A 19,453-nucleotide genomic window follows, 5' to 3' on the forward strand; every position below is an offset into this window, starting at 1 on the left:
GAGGCTGCGTTGGCGGCGCCGCGACCCCGCCCTCCCGCGCCTGTCCTTCCCTCTGCTCAGTTCCTTTGCTTCTCGCCAGACCCGGCCCCGGCGTCCAGCAGCCTTCTCGCTGCGGCTCGTCACCTCCGGGGTCCCAGCCTCCACAGGCCGGGGCCGCCGCCGCCGCCGCAGGACGGGGAGGCGGGCCATGGCGTCCTGCGTGGGGAGCCGGACCCTGAGCAAAGATGATGTGAACTACAAGATGCATTTCCGGATGATCAACGAGCAGCAAGTGGAGGACATCACCATCGACTTCTTCTACCGGCCGCACACCATCACTCTGCTCAGCTTCACCATCGTCAGCCTCATGTACTTTGCCTTCACCAGGTGAGGCGGGCCGGGCTGCGCTGGGGCGCGCCTTTGGGCGAAGGGAAGGGGCGGATGGAGGCCGTGGCGGGGAGCATGGCCGGGTGAGGAAGTGGGCTGATTGCTCCACGCACACGCTTTTCCACCGGCGGGTATGTCACCTAGCGCACCCAGCTTCCTTCCCGACAGCTCCTCTGGACTGGCGTTCGTCCCTACCCTCCAACCCAGCCCCATCCCCACTCCCATCGCCACCGCCACCCCTCTCCATACCACCTTTCCCCATACAGCGCCTCGGGCCACATCAGGAACACTCGTGGGTCACCTAGCGCGATCTCCTCCCCCGCCCTTCTCCCGCGGCTCTCAGCGTCGCTCCCCACACACATCACGACACGGGCCCCCTCCTCTCCGGCCTCCGTCCCTGCCTAGCACACCGCATGAATCATCTGGTATGCACCACTTTCAGCCCATACCTCTTCACACTGAAAACACCCCTGCCTTCCACGCACCATACACAGGCCCAGGACACAACTCAGACCCCTTCCCGCGGAACTCCTCCAGTGTTCGGCACTACCCGCGTGCACAAAATGCACACGTGCGGTGCACTCCAGTCTGTATGCATGGCACGCAAATCATCTCGCGTAACCCTTCCCCCAGCCTCAAACACCACTGTCTATACCACAACAAAAACTGCGGCGTGGACACACACATCACAGCGGACATTCCAGCACTGCCACACAGACACGAACCCACCACACATCACACAGCGCACGCTCTGTTCTGTTCATCATCTAACATACATGCTGAAATGAGACATTGTCAGGCCATTGTAGCAGTGCCTGGTGCATCATAAATGCTATGGAAAGTATTAAATAAAACGCACAAACCTCACACACTGTAGCAGAACTCTCATATCCCCCTGAAAACACACACACACACACACACACACACACACACACACACACACACTCAAAGCACTTCTAATATATACCTGTGCATAGGAGTTAACCCTGCCCAACTTTTGTCAGCCCAGAGCTTATAACTCTACCTCACTGAACATGTGGCCCTTCAACCCCAAGCCAGGGAACTGATTCATGCCTAAATGACAGGCACACCTTGGGTCCTACTTATCAGGATTTATGTTTTCTGAATGAACCTCTTTAAAGAAAGAAAAGGTGTGCCTCTACCACGCTTAAAAGACCAACCCAGAGAACTGGAGTTTGGGAGCCACACTGTTGGTCTCAAGACTATTCGCGTGACCTTGGTTAAGTTATTTAACCTTTCTCTGAGACTCAGGATCCACTTCTAAAATGGGGATAAAATATGTACTTACTGCATATGGAGTTATAAGGATTAAATGACTATGTGTGAATGCACTTAGCGGAGTACTTGGCACATGTTGAATAATTAATGTCAGTTACTTCTCTCCTAGTATATTTATCCAACAATCAATGCTTCTCAGCCCAGATCCGCAGAAACTGCTCAGGGTTATATTCAGTGGCCACAAGCATTGAGGGAACTTCTGGTATTTAGTGGGTGGGGGTTATAAATGTTTATAACGCAAGGGACAGCATCGTACGACAAAGAGTTGTCCCTTACAGGCACACATAGGCACATACACACAAGTGCCAATGGTGTCTCCCTTGAGAATCAATGCACTTTTTCAGATTTTCATAAAACTAATAATGTCCTCCTACATCACACTTGTTCCTTATCTCCACAACGCATTTGACTCTTAATTCTTATTTTGTCAGTGTTGATCTATTTGCATGACTCTATCTAAAGCCATAAAGCATATAAACAATTACTCTTAATAATTGAGGGAAACAGCTACTATTATTGTAAAATATTCTGCTAACGCTCTGTAGCGGGGTAAGACCAGATCTTTCCACAGTATCCAACCAAGAACATATTTCTAGCTTTGGAGAGAAATCAGTCTTGTCCCTATTTATGGTTGCCCTCAAATACTTATCATGTCATCTGATTTTACCAGCTAGTGGCTGTGAGGCCGCTTAGTTTTGCTAAGCCTCAGTTTCCTTATCTGTGTGTAAAGTGAAAATATCTAGTAATACCCGATCGGATTTTGTTATAAGGGCTCAATTCATTTTTTTAGATAATCTGTATTTAGCTCAATGCATGACAAATAGTAGGTGCTCAGTAAACCTTAGCTATTGTTATTATTACATCATTTCATTGTATGCTAATGCCTTCTAAATTATGTTTGTCATTGAGTGAGAGTGTGGTGTGCTCTATAATTAAGAAAAAGGATAAAGACTTTGGGAAAATGGACAGTGCTTTGCGTGGATAACATGCATCCCTGTTTCATATTAACTTCAGTTTCACTTCATCTCCTGTGGGTTGGCAAGAGATGGAATTAGTGCAGGAGTTTCTTTGGAACTTAGAAAAGTAACTATGGTATTTTATTTTAAATAACGAGAGGCAAGAATGAGCAGTTTGTTTCAAACTTTTATCTTTAATATTATTCTAGGCCCTTTCAGAACAGATCTCTCTTCCTCTTTTCTAATACAGAAAGTCACATTCTTCTGGAATTTCCCTTTTACAGCATATTCTGCCAAAGCATTCAATAAATTACAGCAGTGAAACTATAAGAAATGAATATGAATTTTAACAGCTTGTCAAACATAATAGAAAAGGCATAATCTGAACCTCAGGCTATGGCCTTTTCCAAAAATGATAATAATTTTACTTCTTCCACTAATTTCAGAGACAGAAGTCACATATTAAAGAACTACTTAATAACAAGTTTCATGTTATAGAAAATCATAAGCACCATTAGTACAATTAGTACTTACTGTGCCTTACTCATTTTTTGTCATGATTTGTGACCCTTTAAACTGAGACATTACAGTGATAGCTCTGTCTTCTTCCATAAAGACTGAAAGTAATTACTTCTTAAAGTTTGTTTTTCAAAGACTAGTAGTTGAAGAGAGTCAGCGATAGAGTACTTTTGGGGTGTCAGGTTGCCCGTATGTGTGAAACAGTACCTGGGTCATGTCACATGCTGCAGAGACACAGCAAGCATTTAGGATTGGCAAGGATTAGTTGCCTCTCACAGAAGTCTGAGACAAGTTTGGACTTATCAAGCAGTTCTTTTGTTAAATAACAACTAGGCCAACTCACTGTTAAATCATAGCGTTTAAACCGACAGTCCCCATCACTAACAATAAAGCCAGATGTTATCGAATCATTCCCCCTAAGATTGGAAAAGCTCACTTTGCCACATTTTCAGGTAAGTATTTTTAGAAGTTAAATGCTTCGGCCTATGCCTTATAAGTTTGCTCAGCCGAAGTAGGGCAAGGAGAGCCTTTCTCTTACGCTCAGAGTGCCTCCTATTTACGCTGCTTTCGTAGGTTGGTAAGCTTGGAAATGTTGAATGGCCTTACTTTCAAACACTCAGGCTTTAGATTTGAAAACACCAAAATTTACGAGATCACATTCGTTGCAGCTCACTGTCTCCTTCAGAGGCACCTGGCAGTAAAACAGTGGCGTCAGTCTCTCCAGTGACACTTGTCCAGCAAAAGTCATCACCTACCCAGAAGAGATTGCCTTCCTGCAGCTTCCGGCACCTAAGGGATCATCTGCTTACCTATGGTTTCTCCTTGATATGGGACTGAGGAAGCGGATGAGGGCAGGGAAATGGACAGACTTTGGATTGATTGATTTTTATTTGTTTGTGCTACTGCTTTTTTACTTCATTTCCTTCAGTGGCTTTGGAGCTCCAGCTCTTCATCTTATCACGGAGCCATAGTTCCACCTTCTGTGTGTCTTCCCTCCTGGATGGCTGCCAGCCTTCCTGTTCTTTCCCTCTAGACCATATCAATTCCCATTAGAAAATAACTCCTGACCCTGCTGATTCAGCTGTCTTGAGCCTGTTTCCTTTATGTACATCATGTTCTTTCTCTCCCAATAACAGAAGGCCTGGCTGTCCTTGTTCCAGGACACCAGCAATGTTAAGTGATTCTCCATTTCGGCTGTGTACTGGGGCTACACCAGCCTTTAGTGGTGAAGCAGCGCTCTGTGTTAGGTGTTGCCATCTAAAGAGGTTCCAGTTAGCAGCCATCATAACATTTGTCTTCCTCACTTCCTGTTTGAATCATATTTTTTATTGGATTTAAATAAGCGCCTTTTAGGGACTTCCCAGGCAGTCCAGTGGTTAAGACTCCACGCTTCCACCGCAGGGGGCGCGGGTTCGATCCCTGGCCGGAGAATTAAGATCCCGCATGCCCCGTGGTGCGGCCATAAATAAATAAGCCCCTTTTAATTATCCTCTCTTATCCTTATTTCTGGTGTTTTATGTCCTTAATAAGATTATACGTTTATTGAAGGAGAAAATGTGTCATATTTCTTTGGGGTCTTCTGTAGTAAATAAGCATCTGAGTGACTCAAACATTTATTTGGTTTAGATGATGCTTACCTCAGAGAATTTACATGCCTAGTATTGCTGCCCAGTGTTTAGCATTTTAGGTATAATTCTATTACCAAGTGTAATATAGTTTATCTTGTGATATAATCCCTCTAGCCCCAGATTTCTATAGGGGAGTTATCAGCGTTTTAGTCTCAATAAATCTGGAAGCCAGGGACTCGTCCAGGCAGCTAGGACTGCTTTCCTGAGGCCTAGGTCCTGGCATCACATTTAATTTAGTTCAACAGTCCGCACTCCACCCAGCCCAGGTCTCCGCCATTCTGGAGTTCATCTAGTTTATCTTCACCAGGTCCAGTTGGGCCTTAGTAGCTTTCAGAGCTGTCCTCCTCTGCCCATGCCCAGGCTTTGGCTCAGCAAACCCTCTGCTCTCTGGGATGGACACTCCCAGGCCTTGACTCCATTTGCCTCCAGTCCATCCTCCACACCGCTTTCCTCATGACCTTCTGAAATCGAGATTGTGATCTCATCCGTCCCTTGCTTACACTCTTTCCCTGGATCCCCATCACCTATAGCACGTTGCTGGACCCTAATGCCAGGATGGTACCTCTCTCTGACTGGAGAGCACCTCCTGCCTACCCGTGAGCCCATGGCATTCCTGGCAACGCACCTGGATGGTCCCCCTCCAGACACCTTTCTGGATTGTTCCAGGAAGCTCAGAGGCAGAAATGTTTATATACTTCTAAACATTTTTTTTTATTATTGTATCTCTCCTGTTTTAGTATTTGTTTCTGTATCAATTTCTTGAGGCCAGATATCTCAATCATCACAGAATACACACCCAGTAAATGCTAAATGAATCAAATATTAAAAAATCATTTATACAATATGAACTTTCAAAAACTATCACTCTTCTCTTTTAGTTGATATGTCAGCTATAATTCTTAAAAAGAATCCTAACTTTTTATAAAATGAAACGAATGTAGTCTTCAAAGATAACACCAAAGCTAGTTAACATCCATCCGCCTTGTAACCCGGGACTGAGTTTTCCATTGGGAGAGAGGATCCTTCACAGTGACTAGCCTCATAAACACGAGCCTACCGGTTGTGTCTCAGTTTCAAGGATTGCTATTAAAGAGATGGAAAGGAGAAGATAGGAGGGGGAGAGGGGACAATCACCTTTGCAGCCTTAGGAGTCAGGATAGCGTTCTTACCTTCCTGGCCCCAGGGAGACAGCCTTGTCTAAAAATTGTCTGTGAGTGAATGGAGTTTGTTTTCCCGGTCTCCTTGCCCACTGCCTGTAGCCTGTTGTTCAAGTTTAAGAATCTGAGTCCCAAACTCTTTGAGTTCAAACCTTGGTTAAAAAAACTCAGGGCTTTCCTTATACTTGTCCTGCTGTTAGGGTTCTCTCCTGGGTAGTTACCTATACTCAAACAGGGGTGACAGAAGGAGTTGAGATGTTTGAGTACCTGATTGGTCAGCACTGGGGCAGGAAGGTGCAGTGGAGCCTGTGGACCCAGGCCGTGACTCCCCCCACGTTACCTGGGTCTCGGGCCCGCTCAGCCCCGGCCTTTTGCTCTTTCTGGCACCCACCACGTTGAGAAGGTCTGCTCTGTGCCAAGCGTTGTGCTGGGCACTGGAGGTACAGTGGGTGAATGAGATGGGGCCTGAAATTACAATTTTATTCTAATCCATTCAGTATTTTCACTGAGTATGGTCAGGGCTACCCCAGCGTGCTTCTGGAGCTCCTCGTAAATTTAGCAGAACTTCGGGGAAAAGGACTCTGCCTCCCTAAGCTTGTCGTTATCATACCGGTAAGGGTAGCAGTCTTGACCTAGAGCCAGCATTCCAGAAGCCCTGGCACCTGCTTCACTCTGCCTCTATTTGTTGTAACTGTGGGCAAGACAAAGCAAGAGCTTTATTTTCTTCATCCTTCAAGTGGAGATAATACTCCCCCACAGAACTGTGGAGCAGTTCAATCAAATACCAGCTGGGAAAGGCCTTTGGAAAGTTCAGAGCCCCAGAGACCGAGGCGCTTGTTATTAGAGCCTCAGAGGACCTAGGAAAGAGGTCAGGGCACTGCCACGGCATCACAGTTGAAGTCCTTTTCTTTTTTGTTGCTGTAAAGTAAAATGTCTTATTTGAGCAAGAATCCTGAGGCCAGGAAAAGTCAAGATGGGGGACTGGCAGCCCTGACTGCAGGTTCTGAGCTCCCCTGGGAAGTGAGAACTACATTGTCCCCTCAGAGCCTGAGGAGATGGTAACAGCCCCACGAACAGGGGCCAGTCTTGTGTGAACGATCGAGGTGGTTTTCTGGGTTTGGGGGTGTCTTATCAGGTTGATCAGAGACAGTGCCAGCGAACTGAAAACTTTTCTCTCAGGCCAAAGCTATACTAAGATAATAATTTGATTTTTATGTCTTATTGTGCTTTTCATCATGATTCTCTCAAGAATCAGGACCAAGTTTGTTCATCTTTGTCCCCAACGATAGGTGTCAGCTAGCTGAGGGAATGGGTGGACAGACATTGTAAACTAATAACTGACAGGCCCTCTGTGCCAGGCACTGTTCTAAGTCCATCGCACGTGTTGAATTATTTTATCCTCACAACAACCCTGTGAGGTAGAACTGTTATTACCCTTTGATATACTGAGGAGGAAACCAAGGCACAGAGAGGTTGAGTAATCTGCCCAAGGTCACACAGGCTGTGTGAAGTCAGAATTCTGGTCCACGCCGTCTGGCCACAAGCCTGTCTTCCTTGTCACTGCACCAAACAGCCTCCTAAAGGGGGAAAAACTTAGACTTTGGAGTCAGTAAAATGCAGATTATGATCATTTCCCCCCTTTGAGGATGTTAGGAAGATTAAGAGAGCTAACATGCAAAGCAGCTAACTAGCTTTCTGAGTGCGGCACAGATCTAGTGGATGTCCAGAGATAAACCCTTCTTGTCCTCTAATTGAGGGTCTCTGGAGTCAGTAGTGTGGTCTTTGGGGCCTTTGCAGCCAAGTTGCTTTTCATGGTTAACTACGGAAAATGTCTGTGTCCCTCGGCATATGGTTAAGTCTCCGGATTACTGGGAGCTGAGAGAGAAGAGGCCACACCAGAGCTTACGGAACGGCCCTGTGTGGTCAGCTTGTCAGGAGGCCGGTGGCGTGGGCAGCCTCCTCAGTCATGCATTCCGTTCTTTCTGCGCGCCCACCTCTTGCAGGGACTGTGCTGGATGCCGAGGGTACAGCCTCTCTACTCTCAGGAAAGCCAGAGGGTGTATGTGGGGCTGCTAGTCTGATAGGACTCAAGATTTCTTCTTTAGCTCACCTGCCTAGCCTTCAATCTTTGATCACAGGAGTTTGATCTTCCTATACTGTATATTTTCAGTTTTGCCAAAGATCTTGCCATCCATCTTTGATACTTTTTGTTTTTCTAATTAGGCAAATATAAAACGGCCAACTTTTCAGACTCGCTGCTGTTTTATTCAGGTTTAATTGGCCTTTTTTTTTACTTCTGAAACTAGGCCATTCTTTTGATCCTGTCTTTCTAATAAAATGGCTCAAAATTTACAAAATTGCAGTTTCATTGTTTTATCACTGATCTCAAGTTCTTACAAATTTAATGTTGATGTATAATTGACTTATTTGAAATGTAACATACCTACATTGCTTAAAATCCAAGGTACCCCAAAGGGTATGTAGTGAAAAGTCTCGCCCCACTCTTCTTTTATCCTCTTTGGAGAAAACCAGTGTCACCATACCTTGGATGGATTTCCAGAGACATGCTATGCAGCCATGAGCAGAAGTTACAAGTTATATATACATATACACGCTCTCTTTTTTGCATAGAAAGTTGCTTACTATAGTCACTGTTCTGCAAATTGCTTTGTTTACTTCATGATCTCTTAATTTATTCTGTATCAGCTAATTAATTAAAAGCTTCATCCTTTTTACAGCTGCCTAGTATTCCATTTTGAGACGGAACCATAATTTACTTAATCAGTCCCTTTTCAGTAGACATTTAGTTGTTTCCAAGTTTTGCTAATACATATAATGCCACAGTGAACAACCTTGTACATATGTCGTTTTTGCATAAATGAAGGTATATCTGTGAGATACATTGTCATACATGGAATTGCTGGGTCACAGGGTGTATGCATTTGTAAATTAATAATGTTGCCAAATGGCGCTCCATAAAGGTGGTATGTGAGAATGCCTGTTTATCTATTTCTGCATAGCCTCACCAGCTCAGTCATTAAATTTTTACCTTTGTCCATAAGGTAGATAAAAATGGTCTCTTTGTGTTGTTTCCATTTCCCCATCTCTTACCATGAACAAGGTTGAGCATCTTTTTTTTTTCACTTGCCTGAGAGCCAGTGGATTTTTCTGCTCTGTGAACTGTCCCTTCATATCTTTTGTCCATTTTTCTATTTGCTTTTCTTTGTCCATTTGTTCTTTCTGTTAATTGATTTGGGGGGAGAGCTTTGTAATTAGGGGAATTAACCCTTTGCCTTCATATGAGTTGCAGATATTTTTTCCAAGTTTATGATTTTGTTACGGATTTCTTTGCCTTGCAGATTTGTCAGCCTTCTCCTTTATGACTTCGGAGGTTTGTATCGTACTTTCGAAAGGCCTTCCCCACTCTGAGATTGTTGTGTTTCGTTTGGGGGTTTTGGGTTTTTTTTTTTAATCCTCCCATCATTTCTTCTAGAATTTTGTTTTGGTTTTACTTTTAGTTTCTTGAATCATCCAGAACATATTTTGGTATAAGTTGTGAGTTATGGACTCCATCTTCTTTTCCTAGGCCACGTTTATTCATTTTAGCCTTGCTTTTATTTTGTAACTTACAAATTGCACGCCCTGTGAAACTCTCTTACGCCATCCCTGGGCATCTACCATGAGTCAGGTTGATTTAGGATGACAGATAAGTTTTCATGAGGCAGTTTGGCAAAGAGGAAAGATCATCATCTTCAGAGTCTAGCAGGCCTGGTTTTGAACGCTGGCTCTGTAACTTCTTACCTCCACAATCTTGGGCAAGTTACTAAACCTATCTGAGCCTTTGTTACCTCAGATGGTTGATAATAGCCCAGTGGGTTGTGACAATTAGAGATAATGTCTAGAAACTGCCTGTTCAGTGCCTGGCACACAGTAGACACTTGATAAACAGGAGCTATTATCGTTGCTGTCATTATTAGCAATATCAGGAGTGTGATTTGGTCTGAATGAGGACATTGTGTCCCTACCCTCACTGTGTGCAGCCATCCTTCAGTAAAAGTTGGTGTTCCTGGAAGTTGGATATGGGGCTTCTCTGCATAAGCCAGAGAGCATGGCAAGTGCCCTGGTAATGGTCGGGCTGGCATTTTTAGGTTGCGTTCATGACCTCTGGGCAGGTGTTTAATTATTAGTATGTCCATTAAAATAAGATTGTACTTTTTAAGGCACTTCCTCCCTGCAGAAGGAAGTCTGTCTGATTCTGTAGTTTGGTTTTGTAATCAGATCTCTGAAGTTAACAGCCAAGCATTCTTTGTCCAGCATTGTCCAGTTTAGGGTTACTTGGCCATAGGATGATCTAGGAAACGTTTAAGATCTGTATGATCTCTTATTTCAGAACCTTACGTTCAATCCTGTCATAAGTCTGGAAATCATTTCATTGGGTGCAGAAACTGAGCAGCCTAAACAGAAGTTGGCATCTAAGTTAACTTCTGCTTTTAAACCAACACCCCAGGACCCAGTCCTTAACTAGGTAATTCATTATTGTTTCATTCCATACCTTTTCATGTATGTATTCTGACGCTCTAGAACTTCTTTCTACGTGAAATCGGTTTTCTTCTAAGATTTTTTTTTGACCTGTCTCTTTTCCTTTAGTAATATTTAATCTTAATTTAATATTTGTCTTTTGAAAACTCTTTCACTACAGTCCTTCTCTAGATAAACCCAGCTTCTTTTATAATTTTAAGATTTATTGCTACCAGTCTCATCATCTCTAAACTATCTCCTTCCATTCTGTTTCATCTCATATCTTCTGTCTACTCATCCTGCGTCTTTCGAAACTGAAACACTGAACTTCCCTCTCCCAAGCTTCTCAATAGTTATCAGTACTTCAGAAAATTTTACTGTCATGTATTTCTGTTTTCCCACTTTTGTTTGCTTCTCTGAGCCCCAGATATGTTACTAGAATCTTCTTTTTTGTTGCAAACTGTCAAAACCTAAATTCTTCACCATCAATGTTAAGAAAATTTCCATTTGGGAAATTTTACTTCATTTTAAAACAGTAAATTTTCTTCCATAATCAATAATCAGTCCAGAAATATATTGAGGGCCTATTAATGAATAATTCCCTGCCATTAGGAGTTTACTTTCTACAGAGGAGATAGACAACATATAAACCAACAAATGTAATCATTTCAGTTGCTGGGGTTATACAGGAGTTAAACACAGTAATACATTAGAAATGACCAGGCAGGAGAGCGGGGAAGCTTATCTCCTATTTACAGTTCTTTTGCTTCTGCTCTGAGTTTAAATCTTGTATTTTGTTTTCTCTTAATTTTTCTTTCTTTTTTTAATTAATTTTTATTGGAGTATAGTTGCTTTACAATGTTGTGTTAGTTTCTTGCCGTACAGCAAAGTGAACCAGTCATATTCATACTCTCTTAATTTTTCTTTTAACATTTTTTACTGGTGCTTTCTGATTACGTTACGCTGCCCCATTTTTATTCATCCCTTAGATAGCCAACTGCCCATATTTGACAAGTGACTGCATAATCTCATTGCATTATACCCTTATTCCTTATAATCTTATGCTTCCTTTCTGATTCCTGAACAATTTTTCTGCCACAGTCTCTGTAGTAAAGGTCATCTTTAGTTAGTCTTAAAACCAAAAGGTATTTCTCCAAAATAAACCTCACCTTTTGACATCCTGGGTATTTTTAATTTTTTTTTTAAAGAACTGTGATTCTCAAATGCTTGTCTGAGCAGAATGTGTGTTGGGGTGTGAGGTTGCCAATTGCCTTCCTCACCAGAACTGGACTTGACTATGACACTGTGTTATTTTAGGAAATGATAGTGAATAGTAGATAGTGTGTGTAATGACTTAGCTCAGCAAAATAAAGTTAGCAATCCCCCAGTTTTTAGAACATGGAACTCTTACTCCTTCTAGGCTGGCTATTTAGATCCAAAAATGAATACTCAATGTTCCTTTTCTATTTTCAGGGATGACTCTGTCCCAGAAGACAACATCTGGAGGGGTATCCTCTCCGTAATTTTCTTCTTTCTTATCATCAGTGTACTAGCTTTCCCCAATGGTAAGTGATGTAACGCTTTATCGCATTTCTCCTGTGCATTGTGCCCTTGTTGGTATTTTTGAGATGCATGTCATCTGGAAGATGAAACTGGAGGGTAGAATAAAAAAAGACTCTTGAGTGTTGTATGGTGGTTAAGGGCACAGGCTCTGGAGACAGACTGCCCTTTCTGCCACTTCCTAGCTCTGTCCCTCTTTAAGCCATTTCTCTCTGAAATGGAGAGAAGTACAGTTGTAAGGGTTAACTGAATTAAAACAAGTAAAATACTCTGAACAGTGACTGACAAATTGTAAGCTCTCAATGAATGTCAACTATTGTTCTTGTTGCTGTGTTTGTTATTATCAGCTGAGTCATAAAATACTTAATTACTGTTCAGTTACTCCTTTTTTGCTAAGGACAGAGTCAGTGCTCTAAAGAGTATTACTTAAATAATTGTTGTCTTAACTGTAAACTTTGTTGGGATAAGAATTTTCATTATCAGGTTAAAAACAATTATTACTGTGAAATTTTCCCCCATCATGATTATAGAGTGAGGCAAAAGCCTTGGTTTAAAAACTAATTTGGTATCTTGCCATACTTGAGATTCATACCTTTCCTCTGAATTGTCCCTTACGAGTTGCTTTATTTTTTCTTATTCCCCTTTAGTACTTTCTCCCTGGAATAGTCTCTATTTATTCTCTGTGAGTGATTTCTAAACGCTCACTTTTTATATCCTGTTTCTTTTATTTTTTTAAGTTTTTTTTGTTGTTGTTGTTTGTTTTTTTGATGTAGACCATTTTATAAAGTCTTTATTGAATTTTTTACAATATCGCTTCTTTCTGTCTTATGTTTTGGTTTTTTGGCTGTGAGGCATGCTCCCCAACCAGGGATCGAACCCACACTCCCTGCATTGGAAGGCGAAGTCTTAACCACTGGACCACCAGGGAAGTCCCTCCTGTTTCTTTTACACTTAGGATATTTTGTAACTGTTTCAGTCTTTTTTTATGAGTTATGCTCCTTGGGCCCTGCTCAGGTTTTAAATATGATGATTTAAGATGTGCTTCTTCTCCATCCTCCCATCATAGAATATAATGTGTAATATTAGGAGCTCATTGTGAACGTTACTGATTGTTGTCTGAAGCTGTACTGTGGTGATAGGATTCTAATAACAATTCCGGTGTGTGTGGCGGTGGGTTGGTGTCCCTGCACCAACAAGCAAGTTGAACACCAATTTGGTGTCCTACAGTGCTACTCTATTCTGACACTGTCTACCTGGAGATAGCATCAGATTCCACAGGTTAAGTCCCACAAGGCTGCTGCTGCCCCCGCTGCAGATGCCAATCACAAGTGCAGGGTGTCACCTGTGCTTCTGACCGACCGGCTATAAATCCTCCTTGGGTTTGATTAATTTGTTAGAACAGCTCACAGGACTCAGGAAACCAGTTTGCTCACTAGATGACTGAGAATATTAATCAAAAGCCAGATGAAGAGATGCGTAGGGTAAAGTCTGTGGGAAGGGGCGAGCAGCGTCCATGCCCTCTCCGGGCGCGTCACTCTCCCCAAATCTCCACGCCCTCACCAACCCAGAAGCTTTCTAAACCCTATCCTTTTAGTTTCCTATGGAAGTTTCATTACGTTGGTATGATTGATTAAATCTTTGGCCATTGATTCAACCGCCAGCCCCCCCCCCCCACCCCGCTCCCCAGAGATCAGGGGGTGTGGGACTGAGGCTTCCTACCCTCTAATCCCATTGTTGGCTTCATTGACCCCCATCCTGAGCGGCTTCCCAAAAGTCACCTCATTAACATAACAAAAGACGCTTCTCACTGTCATCCCTTAGGAACTTCCAAGGAGTTTAGGATTCTGTTCCAGAAAGGGAACAAAGACCAAATACTTACTTCTTATAAATCACAGTATCACACACGGCAAGTCCTTTAGGCCTTCCAAAATGTTGGCAGTGGAATTTCGTTCTGTATTTTTGTGGGTTCTGCTGGTAGCATAATAATCCAACCAGTAAAACCATGATTCTGAACCCTTCAGGGAATGGATTGTTCTAGATAGCCAGGTTATTTGGCCGCTGAATTTAGCTCTCTAACCACCCAAGCTTTTAGATTAAATTTGACCTTTATTTTTGTTATTGTTATTTTTTTTTTTTTTTAGTGAAAACGTTTCAAGATATGAAAACCTCTGTCTTAGCATAGGCCTCTATAATAGAATACCGTAGACGGAGCGGCTTAAAACAGCAGAAGATTCATCCTGTGGCAGAATTCTTCCCCAGCTGTGAACCTGTGAAATCAAGCAAGTTCTGTGCTTACAGAATACAGTAGTGGGCCAGGCACAGAGTAGTCATTCCCATTCCCAAAGGAAGACACAGGAAAGGAGGAAGGGGTGACAAGCCCCAGGCAAGTCCAAAACGTAGGAAGGCAAACCCTAGGATATCTCTCAAGGCTGGAGAATAATCCTCTTCGGCTTGATGCTCTGCCTTCCAGACCCACTGGAGCAGTAGTCTGCCTCCACAGCTTTCCCAGTGGGGGTCGAATCCCCAGCGCTCCGGTCCCCTGGCCCAACAGAGCCGGGTGTTGGTCCTGCCCTTTGAAACCAAGGTGGAGGCAGTCCCCCTCCCCTCCCCCCATGTGGAATGACAGCTGTGGTGGAAATGACAGCCCAGATGACCTCGGAGCCACCTTGGAGTCCTTCTTCCTATGTCTTAAAGGATAGCAAATGTTCACAGGTAGCTCTATGGTTTGGCCCTGTAGGGTCCAGGAGGTCCAACAGTCTTCAGCTTCAGGGTTAGAATTTCAACATATGAATTTGGGGTGGGATGCAGACAGACCTTCAGTGCCCAGCACCTGCATACCTTATGCAGGTATGACCAACACAGTTTGGCCTTTCCGCAATGATGAAAGTTCTGATAATGCAGAGTGATTGGAGTATGAAGATAAAATATTCAAAATATAGACAGGTCATGGAATGAAGGGGGATTGGTCGCTATGGCATTCTCTTTCTAGGAAAAGTCCCCAGTGTTGAAAAGCTTTTCTAGCTATTTGCCAACTTTCTTTTTCCTACCACTTCCTTCACATAAACTCTCAGGATTTTAGGTTTAGGGAGAGCTTAGACCTTATGAAGCCCATCCTTTCTTTCAAGGGTGCTGTGCTATAGTGCAACTGAAGTGGCCACTTGGGGCATCAAGCCTCTTACACACACTGAAAATACCAGAGGCTGTGGGTGGTCCCCCTGAGCTCTAGAACCTGGCCTTACAAAGATGGAGTAAGAATACAGCCCAGAAAAAGGAGATGGTGAGCTGCATCTCAGATTTGATACCGACACAAGGTCTATGGCCCCCAGAGTCCCCAGGGAAGGTGAGTAGGTGACAGTTCAGGTAGTGGTCACCATCACCCCCCTCAGCCTTCTACCTTCCGTATCCTGTGAAGTTCTGCTGCTTACTTCCCGGCCATCCCTTGATGCCATGAACATTATTGTTCTGTGCCCTCTATTCCTACTTCTCATCTTGTCTGTGCCCTACCATCCTTTTATAAATTTTTAGTTTTAAATCAGTCAATCACAACATAGTACGTGTGCAGGAAGCTGAACAATGCAAAGGTATGTGTGTTCTTCAAGCCTCCAGCTTTCCTTGACTGTGTGTTAACTGCTTCCCAGTTCTTCACAGCTTCAAAGGTTTCTTTTCTGCTTTTTGAAAAATTTAAACTTGCTATTTCTGAGAGCCGTTTTGGAAGTTTGAGGATTCTCAGAGATCAGTGTCTCCATAGCCGTGATTTTTTACAGATGATCCCTTCTGCGGAGCTTTGGCAGGAGCTGGGCTTTGGGGCTTCATTCGCAGCTGTTTTCCTTAAGGTTCCAAAAGCCCTGAAGGTTGGGGGATTAAATCTGTTGGACGTGGCATTTTGCGTGATTTCTGCTGATTTGTCCTCTTCTTCCTTCGTGAAGACATCTAATCTTCAATATCCACTTACCTGGCTGAGTCTCTCATGATGGGACTGGGCTTTTGTTTTCCTCGTGGAAAGATAAAAGTTGTTTGTTTCATGCTTCTCTTATCCTGGCTGCCCGGACTTTGTGATACACACAAAGCGGGGAGGACCCACAGGGCTCATGTAGTTCAGTCTGCTCCGTTTACGGCTCGGGAAGCTGAACCCAAGGCCGTCAGTCACCGCTGAGCTGCCACCCGGCCTCTGATGCCGGCCTGATGTTACGGCTCCGGCTCCCACACATTCCTGTACTCGGCGAAGTCCTGGCCTTTTCTCATGTGAGGCCCATCGTGAGGTGTTTCGCCTCTGTCTTCTACATGTTTCTATCTCCCTGTGCTGCTTCTTCTCTCTGTCAGTCTCTGGCTTCTCTTTTTCCCAGGAGCGCAGTCTTAGGGCCTGAGTTGGCCCGTGCCTAGTGTGCTTCGGACCTCACGCCCAGCGGCAGTGGTTGTGCCTTTGCTCCTCTGGAGCCCAAATGTCAGCCCGCGGATTGAGCTGAACCTTCCGCCACCAAAACCAAGGGCTCAGATTTAGAAAAGGACAAAGTCCATTCAGCATTCTGTGCAGGAAGGATAAGGACGTTAGGGAAGCAGCGCTTGGAGGGACTGTCTTGCAGCCACGTGTACAAAGCAAACAGTGTCAGCCTTGTTCTCCAAAGAGCCATTTGCTCACACTTTACATCAGATTAGTAAAACTGTAAGTTTTCCACATTAAAGAATGCTGTTATTGAATATTTTTTAAATTAGGGGTGGCCTTGGAGGGCGCCATAGATTTGATGGGGGAGCTGGCAGGCACTGGGAAAGGGTACTCCTGGGCATGTGGCTGCCCCCCGCAACTGGCATTCAGACTACAGCCTTTTCAGGAGCCATGATGCTTCACCGAGTGGAACGGACACGACTCTTCTTGTTCCAGTCTCATCACCTTCTCTTCCTCTCTCCCCACCCTTGGCACAGATTCTCAAATTAAGTAATGGAATGAATGGGAGCAATGGAGCCCAGCATTTGCCTTGTCCTTGAAAGGCAGTTTTGGGGAAGTGCCCGCAGTGGATGGCATTCCCAGAATGGCTCTGTTTTGGCAACTTCAAACGCATTTATCCTTGACCTAGTAAAGGCTGCCCTGAATGTTTAAGTATAGGCCTAAGTTTGGTTGTGTCCATATGTCTCGTATGTCTGTGAGTTTACGTATGCTCTCTGTGTACTAGAATTGATCAATTCCTACAGGAGGGGCCCTCTGGTTCTTTTTGTACAGAGTCTAGATAGCAAAGAAGGCCCTTGACTTTCTCTATGAGGTTTATAACAGGATGCTTTTGGCCACAAGTAATAGGAAACCCCTTTCAAAATGGCTTAAAGTATAAATAAAATGTTTGCTTTCTTACATTACAAGAAGTTCTGAGATAGAGTGGTTCAGGGTTGACTACTTCAGCAGCTCAGTGACACGTGAAGACCCAGGTTCTTTACCTGTTTCTGCTCCACCATCTTCAGCAAGATGCCTGTGCTTTGCTGCCCTCGTGGTCTTGGGACAGCTGCTGCACTGCTGAAATGTAGTCACAGACAGTGTCCAACAGAAGAGGAGGTCACGTCTTCCCATGCATCTTTTTAAGAGTGAAGAGGCCTTTTCTAGAAACCCCCCAGCACACTTGCCCTCACTCCTCTTTGATTAGGCTTAGGCCACATGCCTCTGCTCCAAGCAGACCTGAGGACAGGCGTTTACAGTGGCTGGAGGACATCAGAGGCACATTATAGATCTCTAGTAGATCTTCACTGACTGAAAGAATAAAAGAGAAACAGGATAACCTCCATTGGCTTAGAATTTACCCCTGAGTTACATGGGGGAGGAGTGGAGACTCAGAATTCCATTTGACAGTCAACAGAGTGAGTGGCGGGGTGAGGTCTAGAGTTCCTTCCTTCAGTCCTACAAACAGACATGGAGAGAGACCCTGAGGGGAGACCTTGGAGGGAGAGGGTCAGTTACCTACGCCCACTTCTTTCCTGCTGTCTTCTCTCCCATTCTCTCTCTTTTGGTTCCCTTGAAAAAAATATTTTAAGTGCCACGTCCACCTCCTTATAGCAACTGACACTCAAGTGTAAGTGTAATTTTAACTATGCCACTGTGTCATTGGAGTGTAATTACAATTGCATCACTCTGTCACTGGAGTGAAATTTAGAAACCTGTTGCGTCTCCAGCTGGCTGTGAGATTTCTTTCAACAGGTGACTTCTGTGTGCTTTTCCAGCTCCTGAGGGCCTCCATGGACTCTTCCTGCCCTTCCCCCCACACACACCCCGACCCACACCACCACAGCCTTACCCTGTACCCCCAGTGCCCGGCCCAGAGTGGCCTCTCAATCAATATATGTTGAATTAAGAATGAATCTGCCAGGAAGAAAGTTCACAGATTAGCCCTCTCTTTTCCTTTCCTCATCTGCAAGAGTAGCACCATTCAGCACTTCTTCAAGGTATTTTGAAGAGAGTGAGATAACTAATATTTCTTGATTTTCCTGCGTTTATCCTTCCCTTTCTCCTTCGGCCTCTTCTGATTTCTCTGAGCTGAGATAGCGCAAATCACATCTCCTTGACACATGAAGGTGATAAAAATGAGGGGAAAAAAAGGTACTATGTCCCCCCATTCTCTGTCTCCCACTCCACTACTTTTTCTTGTAGAAAAATTCTTTCTTAGGTTTGAAATTTGCTTAGAGATAATTTTATTCACCTTTTCTAGGTTTTTCCTAGAGGAATTTAAACTTTCAAATCATACAAATCAAATATCTCCTGATTTTATTTGTCAATTATACCACATAAAGCTGAAAAAGAGATAATAAAGAGAAGAGGCAGACTGAGAGGACCCAAAGGCACAGACGTGCAGCTGCGAAGATGCAGCTTTTGACTTTGGTTAAAAGGATCCTGCCTCCCTAGGGTTGATCCCTGGAACTCCTTATTCGTGGATATGACAATAGGTTGCTGGCTAGTCAAGCTGTGATCTTATGTTTTGACTTCAGAGGAAGTGTTTTAAATGCTTGCTTTCTCAAGGCAAAGTCATTTGGTTTCTATTTTCTTTTGAAATAAAACTTGCTCTTAATATCTGATTGAAAATGATGTATTCTAGACATAGGGACTGATGAGAAAGTAAAACATGTAATTTTTCAATGTGCCTTGTAAGAAAACCACCTTTATAAATAAAACCAGCACTTGCTTCTCCATCACCACCCTGAGACACCTTCCCCATCTCTCCTGCATAACTGAACTGAAGACCCAGACTCTTTCAGGCAGCTTTTACCAAATAAGAAATAAAGTATAGCCAAGAAGCCCACCGTCAGATGGGTCACTCCTACTGATGTCCTGGCCATAACACTGGCCAGAGGAAGACCACCGAGAAAATAGTTTGCTGGGGAATAAGACCTGTGGGAAGGTACTGGGATGAGGTAAATGTTCCGGGAAGGCTATACTCACCTGGGCAGGTGGTTGCTGTAGGAGGCTATCAGGGTGACTTGA

The 19,453-nt window shown here is 43.9% G+C and overlaps 1 protein-coding gene across 2 annotated transcripts in view; it reads left to right on the top strand.

Annotated features, from left to right (window-relative positions):
• Positions 1 to 86: 86 nt before the first annotated feature.
• PTDSS1 (phosphatidylserine synthase 1) overlaps positions 87 to 19,453 on the top strand; it is a 64,491-nt gene continuing 45,124 nt past the window's right edge. For both annotated transcript variants that reach the window (XM_059994937.1, XM_059994938.1), the window contains exons 1-2: positions 87 to 366; positions 11,917 to 12,008. In XM_059994937.1, the coding sequence (XP_059850920.1) occupies positions 188 to 366; positions 11,917 to 12,008 (271 nt within the window). In that variant the 5' untranslated portion in view covers positions 87 to 187. The remainder of the gene's footprint in view (positions 367 to 11,916; positions 12,009 to 19,453) is intronic.

The sequence above is a fragment of the Delphinus delphis genome, chromosome 17, assembly GCF_949987515.2.
Source record: "Delphinus delphis chromosome 17, mDelDel1.2, whole genome shotgun sequence".
NCBI classification, from domain to species: domain Eukaryota; kingdom Metazoa; phylum Chordata; class Mammalia; order Artiodactyla; family Delphinidae; genus Delphinus; species Delphinus delphis.